The 10617-nt window shown below is 38.7% G+C and overlaps 1 protein-coding gene and 1 long non-coding RNA gene across 2 annotated transcripts; one reads left to right on the top strand and one right to left on the bottom strand.

The window, feature by feature from the left end:
- Positions 1–3593: 3593 nt before the first annotated feature.
- Positions 3594–4675, top strand: LOC110916336. Its single transcript, XM_022161084.2, has one exon. It carries the CDS (start codon positions 3710–3712, stop codon positions 4379–4381), a length of 672 nt encoding a protein of 223 aa, XP_022016776.1. The 5' UTR covers positions 3594–3709; the 3' UTR covers positions 4382–4675.
- Positions 4676–5737: 1062 nt separating this feature from the next.
- On the bottom strand, positions 5738–8248 carry LOC110916337. The gene is made up of 2 exons (XR_002579661.2): positions 7693–8248; positions 5738–6498 (listed from the first exon to the last, which is right to left on the bottom strand). It is a non-coding gene; the product is annotated as an uncharacterized LOC110916337 (long non-coding RNA).
- Positions 8249–10617: the final 2369 nt, after the last annotated feature.

The raw sequence follows: 10617 nt of genomic DNA, 5'->3' as shown, positions 1-10617 counted from the left end.
GTCAAATTTTTCCAAAATTTACACTAAAAACGTCAAAAATTTTCCGACCAAGCGGTAGCGGAGGCTACCCCTTGGTCTAATATATATCCGCCCCTGATACAAAGAAGAGGAGGTAAAACTTACTAAATGAAGTTGACCTTTTTAATGGAACCAAAAGATTCAAGTCTTCAACAGAACACGAACCTCAGAATTATAGCTTGAGAAAGTCTTGCACAACAACAAGTATGCACCTCTCGTAGCCGGTGAAAAAAAAAACACATATCTAGAAATTTGGGATAGAATAGCGAGATGTGGTTCGTGTCGGGTCCCACGGATGGCGCCAATAAAGAAGCATGGACCTGAGCGGGTCGGTACTTCTACGGTGATGGATACGAACATGGCCACACCTCGTCTTCTCTGCCCGAATCCTAGACCTGCAAACAAGAAAAGAGAAACGTGGGCAGTGTAGAGACGGCCGGTAGAGGAAGAATCCCCTATTTCCAGCTACAAAAGTGTGTTGCCCTATATCTCATGCCCTAATGAGGAGGTGGAGACCTCCTTATATAGGAGATATGGGAAAACCCTAACCTCAATGGGCCAGGCCCAGTTAGGGGTTGTCTCTACGAGCCCACAGCCTAGTGTAGTATAAACTACAATGCGCTGGGCTTCGCGGGTTAGTACACAGTAATAATAATACATAATTAATATAAAAGTGATAAATAGCAGAAAAGTCCGACCGTTCGGGTCGGGTCCAGTACCATACCTCGTCAGTTTATATGTGTTTGAAATCACTATGAGCGCATTGCACACGGAATCGCTGACAAGAATAAAAAGAAAATGTAGAAAAAACACTAAAAAATAACCGAAAAAAAATCAACTAAAAAGTTGTATGGTAATTATGTTGTTCGGTAGAAGCCCGTAGTCAGAGATGAGCAAATAGTAATGGGTACCGGTACCGAATTTCCTGAACCGAAAGATCCTAAGTACCAATTCGGTACTAACGTTTGGCGTTCCTGGTACCGGTTCGCTACCGGTTTTTACCTTCTTATATCGATACCATAACCGGTATTTTCGGTACCAATACCGATTCGGTATCAGTTGGCGCCGAGCTCATCCTTACCCCTGAAACTAAAAAAAAGTTGTACGATACCGTTGGTGTTCGTATGGTACCCGTGATCAGGGATGAGCAAATGGTACCGGGTAGCAGTACCAAATTTCTCGAACTAAAAGATTATCAAACTCAATCCGGTACCGACTTTTGGCGTTTTATGTACCAGGCTGGTGCTCGTTTTTACCTTCATGTACCGATAACGAACTGGTATTTTCGATACAAGTACCGGTTAAGACTCCGGACCGACTTTTGGTGTTCTATGTACTAGGCTGGTGCTGGTTTTTACCTTCATGTACCGATAACGAACTGGTATTTTCGATACAAGTACCGGTTAACACTCCGGACCGACTTTTGGCGTTTTATGTACTAGGCTGGTGCTGGTTACACTCCGGACCGACTTTTGGCGTTTTATGTACCAGGCTGGTGCTGTTTTTACCTTCATGTACCGATAACGAACCGGTATTTTCGATACAAGTACCGGTTAATACTAAGCTTATCAGACTTTAAAAGTAAAGGAGATAACAGTTATTATAATAATAAGATAATAAAACTGTATATGATATTTTATTATACTAATATATATTTACTGTTCCTTTCATTCCTTTATTAATAATATATAGAAGAATAAGATAATAAAACTGTATATGATATTTTATTATATTATACTAATATATATTTACTGTTCCTTTCATTCCTTTATTAATATATAGAAGAATTTTTCTTAATAAATAAAACAAAAAATTACATATATAACATATCTCCCCCAACCTTCCTCCCCAGAATAATCCTGGGGAGTATGAGGTTCTTCCAACATTCGCACACATCACCCTGACTGCCACTTACTATTTGTTTGAGGTATTTAGGACTTTATAAATGTATCTTTGTATTTGTTTGAGGTATTTAGGACTTTATAAATGTATCTTTGGCCGTATCACGACACTCCGATCACTCAATACAACATGAATTCCAACATTAACTATGATAAGGAATTGGGGACTAGAAATAAGCCTCTTAAGACTTCAATTTGCTATTGATTTCACCAAGAAGAACAAAGAATGAAATCACTCTTAATCTCTTATAGTACACGTATTAAAATTTTTGGAATTCGGTGATAAATGGCAAATATGAACCAAAGTTAAAAATGGGTGAGGCTGGTGAAAAAGATAAGGATGAATCCCAATATGATGAAGAACATGATAGAAAAATGATATATATGGATTTTAAGGCATTAGGTGCAATAACAATGGCTTTACCTACTGAGATATACAATAGTTTTGAGCAGTATGATATAATCAAGGAATAGTGGGAAGTTCTATCCATATGACTATGGGGTATGGGGTTGGGTACAAACATCACGTTACCACCCCGGGTGGGCTTGGGTTTCGGCGTGGCTCCTTGGGCGGAGGTTTCAGCACGGGCGTTGGGCGGGGCTACCCACATGACATGGCAGAACCTCATTGGCTAAGAGCACTAGCCCTTTGAAATTTGCTTTTTTTCCACGCCACCCCAGCCACGCCCCACCATACATCTTTGAAATTGGCTTTTGGTCTTGGGTGCCCCATACTCCACGTGTCGCACAATGCCCCCAACCCACGCCCCACCATACCCCACGGTCTAAGCTTTGAAGGTAAAGAGAATTTAAAAGAAAACAAGAATGATGTGTTGAAAGCTCAATTCAACAATTTTGTTCAAGTAAGTGGTGAAAATTTATCGAAACAGATCAACAGGTTTTCTAGGTTGGTCACAAAGTTGAAAAACATGCATGTCACTTGTACAAACAAGGAATTGAACAAGAGTTTGTTAGATTTATTGCCCTTAAGTTGGACTGTGCATTGTATGGTGCTCAAAAGAACCGAGGACTCAGAGAAATTAAATATGCTAGAGCATCACCTAGAGAGTATTGAACTTGATATTAAGAAGAAAATGATGGGAAGTAAGAGTCAGTTTCCTACAAAGAATTGTGCTTTCTTTGCACTAATGATTGAGTATACCTCCTATATGTACAATCAACCCTCAATGTACAAACTTTTTTGTACATGAAGAATACCCATTAATCACCTTTAGTCCCTATTAATTACTTAATACTAAATTTTCCCCAGAATTTAAGTACATTTTGGTCCTTGTTTGTTATAAATTAACACTAAACATGCCTACACTCCATAATGAATATCTATTGTCACTATAATATAACTTTAAAGTTTTACCATATTAAATCCAAAAAAGAACATGTTAGAAGCCTCCCCTAAACATGTTAGAAACCTCCTCTAAACAAAACAATGGTCAATCAAACACTCCATAACAACAATTCTACTTGGTCAAATGGGCCTAAAAACCAAACACATAGAAAGCCCAACACCTAATGGGCCTATCTTTTTTCCTTTTGGTCAACGGGCCGACAATGACGTTGACCATTTCTGAAGCCCAATCCATAAGCAAGTTATGAACCACAATTAGCCTAACTCATGTCTACCTTCCCCTATAAAAAATCCTCTTAACCCTTTCATCCTCTCCACACATTCTCTCTCTCTTTCTCTCCCTCTCTCTCTCAAACCCTAACACACTTCCCCAATAATTTTCCCCCAATTCTCATCAACTCTTTCCAGATCTCTACGATTTCAGATGGGAGGTGTTGCCGTTCTTCACCCTAGAGATTGTCTCAACGATAATCGTGATAATTTATTCCTTTCGCCGGTCAAATCCCGACGAAACCCTAAATCCACCCCTAATTTATCCACTTCTAACCCTAATTTAACCAGATCTGACGCCCGGAAACGTAGTCCTCCCACCGGCCTACGAAAGCACAAATCTCCGGCGACGATGGTCACAGATCCGCCGGCCACGGCAGCAGGAAAGGCGCTTGTTATGGGACAGGTGAAGATATTGAAACGCGGTGAACCGTTGGATGATTTATCCACGGTTTTGAAAGATTTGACCGATCGGAGCGTTACAAACGAGACGGCGACCACGGCGGAGACACGGTTGCCGGAGAAAGAGGTGGCTAGTGATCGGAAGGTGAAGAGAGTTACGCCGGTGAAGAAGAAATCGGAGGGAAGAAGTTTCTCAAACCCTAAAATGGACGATTTTGCCCTTTCGTCAACGGAGCGGTTAGGACCCGACCCGGAGATGGTACCGAAACAGATGAAAGGCGAGTTTTTCTTTGCAGGGTCTGCTTTTGTTGATTCACCACCACCGAGTTCTCTTCCGTTACCTGGTTTTTTTACCAAGAATTTTGGCGTCAAGGAAGATCCCACCACCGATTTGAGACGGATGCTCGGTTTAACTCTTTCATAGTTTAAATTATTAATATTTTCAGTTCTAGAAGTTTGATTGATCAATGGTGAAGAAGAAGAAGATGTTTGCTTGCTTTGAATTCGTTATATCATCCCTGATTTTTTAAATGGGAGATATCGAATTTGTAAGCAAGATTGTCTGGTTTTCAATTAGATGTAATGTTTTAGTAGGTTAATTATGATGAAGTAAGAAGGGTTAGGAGCTGTGAGATGTAATCCAGTTAGTGTTTGTGTGTGTGTTTTTATGTTATGTATCTAATCTAAAGCGTATTAATATAGTTTTTGTTTTATGTAATTGTGCCTGATTTTTGTTCATCAGAACCTGTTTATGAATTGAGGTTTACTAGTACATGAGGAAATTTTGAACATAAGACTTGATGGGTTGGTTATCGGACAATATCTTCACCACTGAAACCCGAATAACCCTTAAACTGATGAACACCAGTACGGCAGTACCACTCTCCTGCCCCTGCAAAACAAATTACATATCAAATTCTGATTAAATTCTGATTGCTTCAAGCTCAACTCCATTGAAAGATTCCTTTTTAAAAAAAGTAAATTAAATCCTTATGTCGATCTCACAGGTGTATCTTCTAGTCGGATTCTGGGAAAATGAGTTTGCGGCAGGGCAAGTGGTACTGAAAGCATAGTCAAGGAAGGTGAAAAAGCACGCGAAAGCTTGTGAGGATGATCAACATGCCTTTGTCCCCTGCCGTTTGACACGTTCGGCTCCTTGGCGCCGGAGGCGGTTCGGTTCTTGACTAGAGTTCAGCGTGTGGTCCACAGCAACTTTTCGACCCCTCAGGGGCGAGGCTTTGTTTTTAATAGATTAGGGTTTTCTATTCAAAATGGGTTGGCGGCGCAGTTTGTTGCCCGTCTACCTGCTATTCTTATGTAATTTGACCTGTTGATTGGAATGGAAATATTTTCATATTCAAAAAAAAAAAAAAAAGAAATTGATAGATTTTTTTTAAAGTGAATCAAATCCTTATGGCTTTATAGGTTATGAAAAACTATGTTTCCTATGATGTAAAAATAGTTTGAATCTGATTTACAGTTAAGGTTTTAATTCAGCAAATTCTACAAATCAAACGGGTGTTAAATAAATTATTAACTTAAGAAAAAATCTTTTGAAGTCGGTTTGAGCACAATTTTTTATAACGATTATTTGTTTTAGGTATAGATATTTGTATTGGTGATTGATAATTTTGAAGTCGGTTTGAAGAGATATGTTTGTATTTAAACTAGGACGTATCCCGCCGCGTTGCGGCGGGCGATGTATGCTTAATCAGTTAGTTTCTATATCTTTATACTTTATTTTCTTTTTCGTGGTTAACTTAGTCGAGACAAAAGAAAGTTAACGGGTTAACCTGGTTTAACACACAGAAAAAAAAGAGTAATTTGTCTACATATCTAGCCAAAAAGAGACGATAATACACCTCTTTACGGATTTGTTTCGGATCACCAGCCCTCTATTTCTACACCCTTTTCCCCTGTCTTGTGGAAAGCTTTAAAACCAACTTAGGATGAAGTTGGGTGTTTGTAAATTTGTTCCAGATCTCTCTCTATTTCACCAGGTGAAGACAAATGGCCAAAGGGGTTGGAAAGGTAGGAGATGCTTCAAGAAAGAAACCTCAAACATTAGTGGTGAATGGTTAAGAAGCAAAAAGTTCGGTGGTCAATGTTTTAACATCAAAGAGCATCCTAGCGCAAACGAACGTTGTAATTTGATATATACTAGTAAAGGAACCCCGCGTTTCGCGGCGGGATTTTTACCTTTGTAATAATTTGCGAAAACAACTTAACCAATTGAGTATAAAAAAACGAATTTACATAAACATAACCAATTAACGATAAGCGACAAATTAAGTTTCCAATAACATGCTTTCTGTGATGATATTTAACATAGCGATAAGTTATATAGCACAAAAAGGGTTGTTTGTCGTTTGATCTGTTAGAGGCAAAGTAAAATCAAGGATAAACATCCTGTTAAGGCAAAGTAAAATAGTGGATGAACATTGAACAGGTCCAAATTTTCACCTTTGTAGCAACCTTTTAACACTTGGAAAATCGGCTACTCGCTTTGGTTGTATGTTTTCAATCTTCTACCTGTGGAGCCTGTTTAAAATAAAAACAGTCAAGTCAATTTTTAGACACTAACCAGACAAGGGTTTTTTTTATTACAAATTGAGTAATTTACATCTTGAAGCCTTTGGTTCCATTGTTCTCGCCAAAAATAAACACATTGAGTAATTCTAAAGCAAAAGTACCAATTGCAATTGTCTTCATAGTAGTACGTTTCACCTTAGTTAGAATCGATGGCAAACCTTTGTAGTCCAGTTAGGATGCAATTTGATACCCAGCAAAAGATTATTTTGTCTATAGGCAAATAATTATATAAATTGCCATAGTCTATACATATATCAGTTCATTTTTTGGCTCCTTTGTGAACACTAAATTTGTTTGCAGCCAAACATAGTGATTAAACAATCCAATTACTCACATCATGATCACTGAATTTTGTAACACCTAATGGCCACTTTCTTTTAGTATAAACTCATAACTATTTTCCTATTATTCTTAAGCTTTCTTGTTTCTTTTGGGTCATATGACCCATATAGATAACAAACAAATAGATCTGGCCAAATCCAATCAGCACTATTTTTCAACTAAGAAACCATATTTTACAGATTCTAAGATCAATAAGCTTAACCACAATTCGTTGTGATCATCCTACGGTCAATCCTCCGAAATCTATTGAATCTTTTGCAAGCTGCTTATTTCATCATCTCAACCTCACCACATTATGAAAATCTCAAAAATATGATGCAAGTTTAGATGTAGATGGGTTTTGGTTGAGGATTCTTACGCAAATCAAAGAAATGCTCAACACGTCTAATGAATGTCTCTTATATGAACTCTAAAGTAACCTGGAAATCAAGTCTTATAGGTAATTAATTAGCATAGGAAAGTAACGCATATGTCACAAAAACAACAATCTACCACATAGGAATCACAATTCTTTACTATGCATATAAAAAAAGGGATACTTAGCACCGAAATACTCAAATTTTTTTTTGTATCAACAAAAAAAATAAGAAAACAAAACATCTTTTTTACCAACCACAATTCTTTGTTATATGTAGTTTTCACACTGAACTCATCTTGACCGATTATAAATGCTTTTGATATAATCAATTATAGCAAGAAAGCTGATGATACTTACTTTTATGGTAATTACAACTAAGGCGTGCTAATAATACTGAAAATACGATTGAAAAAATTAATCATCTTGGACTGAGACATGCAAACCTGAATTGGGTTACCGGAATCTCGCTGGAACCCTAGCCGACTTCGTCGGAAAGTCAATCCACCTTGCCACACCGACCAGGCTCCGCCATCGTGCCCACCACCTCTCTCACTTCCTCTGTCCAGATTCTCTCTCTCGAACCACCTGAGTGACTAAAGGTCGTATAAAGAAGCCAAAGGTGTATGATGTCAGAGTGTTAGGTCGGTGGCCGGAGACTTGCCGGGTCCAGATCTGTTTCTATTCCACTTTCTTACTACTCTCTCTCTCTCTTCTTTCTCCAGTTTCCCCTCTCGATCTCTCTTCCGTAGATGTGCTGAGGGGTGAAAAATGAAAGAAAACAAACTTTAGCGGCGGAAAAGCAAAAGTCAAAAAGAGAGCTGGCGCAAACTATCGATGTTAATTGATATATATAATAATGTTGTGAACACATGTGTTGTGGTCGACGAGGAAGCAGCCAAGAAATGATGATTAGAGTTGAATGAAAGACACCAGGATAGACCGAATCAAAGGTAAGGTATTTTTGTTTATTGTATTCCAGACGGATGTTACCTTGCAATCAAGTAGTGGAAACTTTTTCTTTTTCTTTCTCTTTTTATTAGCTAAACAAAAGTTGGTATCATGTTGTCATCAAACACTCTCTCTTTCTCTCTTTGAAATGAATTTTAAATTTAGGTAAAGCCTTAAAGGTGTCGCAAGCTGTGAATAAAACAAATTCATAAAGCAAAATTGTAATTGTATGATGTAATTATTTATTTTTGTATTGTACGATTTTCTGCGTACGCTTTGAAAATATACAGGGTCGGTCCGTAAGGATTATCAATCTAGGCTAAGGCCAAGGGCCACTAAAAAGCAAGGGCCTTCAATTTTATTTCTTTTCATATATTAGACTTGTTTTTTGCCATTTAAACACATCAACCCTCGTTACATGCGTCGTCTTTTGAGTAACCAATGTGAAACTGATTGCGGATTGAGCAACACATCAACCCTAGGAGTATGCATTGTCCACTCACACAACACATCAACCCTCGTTACATGCGTCGTCTTTTGAGTAACCAATGTGAAACTGATTGCGGATTGAGCGAAATTAGGGCCAAGATTAGGAAAAATCATCGCTATGGTTATTCAATGTCTCAAATCTCAATCTCAATTCATTTATATCAATTCAAAAAGGCCCTGACTTTGTAGTTCGCTTAGGGCCTCCAAAAACGTTGGAACGACTCTGAAAATATAACATACGTGATTAGTTTTATAACATGCGTGATTAGGTTTTTTACCCCATGCGTGATTTCTGATTTTGTACACGCGTGATTATGTTCATGCGTGATTATGGGTTTCAACATACGTGATTATGGTTTTTAACATTCGTGATTAGGGTTTTTGAGTTCTATAAAGTGCGAAATTTCATCTCGTACACATCGTACGTTAAGAAATATTGTACGTTAACCAACCCCTATATATATATATATTGAAAGGCATCAAATATTATTGAAGTAAAAAAAACACATAAGCAAGCAGCTCAATGTGTTAGGTACAATACAGGAAAAAGAAAAACAACATCCAAACTGATACAGGAACTACCCTTTCATACTAAATTATCTCCATTGTTTCCATTCTATTTTAACAGTAGCCGCCCTTGAACTGATCCACAGATATGATAAAGCCTTAATGTCACCAATTATCTTAAAAACCCGATTTACCTTGTTGCTGAAAATTGACTGGTTCCAAGATATCCAAAGAGACCAAAAGGGGTTGTTTGGTAGCCTCTGAATGGTCATTAAGAGGCTACTTCTTAATGGAACCATTAAGAATTTTACCAATGAGAAGGTAGAAAAATGTGACATGTGATGATTTACCATTCAGAGGTCACCTCTTAACCATTCAAACTTGAGGTTACCTCTTATTCATTCAGAGGTTCTAAACCATTAAGATGTAGCATCTGAATGGTCATTAAGAGGCTACCAAACAGCCCCCAACACACAGCTGCCAAAATCACATACACTGCCTTCTTTTTGTTCCCAGCCATTTGCAAATTCTTAACGAACTCGAGCAATTCCACGATACTCAGGAGGTACCTCGAAAACCGGGATCTTTATCCATGTTGAAACTGCAAGCCAAACCTGCTGAGTGAAGTCGCACGTGATGAGTAGATGATCCGTCGTTTCCAAACCCCCATGACACATGACACAATCATCCGATGGCAGTTGCACCCTTCGCTTAATCAATGCCTCTCTCGTGGGTATTCTGTTTAAAGCAACCCTCCACAAGAAGCAATTTATTTTTTTCGGAACCCAGTTCACCCACATCAGTGCTTTAGTTTCTGGAATGACAGGAATACTATCCAATTCGTTTCTGAGATCGCAAACCTGAAACTGTTGCAGCGAAATCTCGGAGCTCCACATCCAGACGTCTGCCTCTTGTCCGATCTTCTGGTTAGCCAGCAACCTTAAGCAATCCTCCCAATCAGCAGTAGCAGAGGCGTTTGGCAGCCCACTGCTACTACCCCAAGTCCATGAGATGTTCCCAGCACCTGCATAATATTTCTGTTCTACTGTACATAATTTATTATACTCCAAAGCCAACAAAGTCGGATACGCCTCTTTTAAGGCTATGTGTCCAACCCATTTATCGAGCCAAAATTTTGTCTTGTCACCCCGTCCTAGTTTCACCTTCAGTCTGCTAGATACGTCTATCCGTTGGTTCATCGAAGCCCTGCCAATATTGACAATATTCTTCCAACCAACCCCCCCCCCCCCGATAGAGCTCTTTAGGGGTATAGATGCGTGATGCTTTGGTCCCTAGTGGATGGCCGAGATTACCCAAGCCCATGGGAGTGAGGGTTCGTTTTTAAAACTTACACTCCATTTTACCATTAATGCTTTGTTTGTTGATGATAAGCTCCCTATGCCCAATCCTCCTTGATCTACGGG

The sequence above is a fragment of the Helianthus annuus genome, chromosome 16 (assembly GCF_002127325.2).
Source record: "Helianthus annuus cultivar XRQ/B chromosome 16, HanXRQr2.0-SUNRISE, whole genome shotgun sequence".
NCBI lineage: Eukaryota > Viridiplantae > Streptophyta > Magnoliopsida > Asterales > Asteraceae > Helianthus > Helianthus annuus.
This window is presented reverse-complemented; position numbering and strand designations above follow the sequence as displayed.

Coding starts and splice junctions, on each gene's coding strand:
- LOC110916336 (XM_022161084.2), top strand. CDS start 3,710: ATGGGAGGTGTTGCCGTTCTTCACCCTAGAGATTGTCTCAACGATAAT.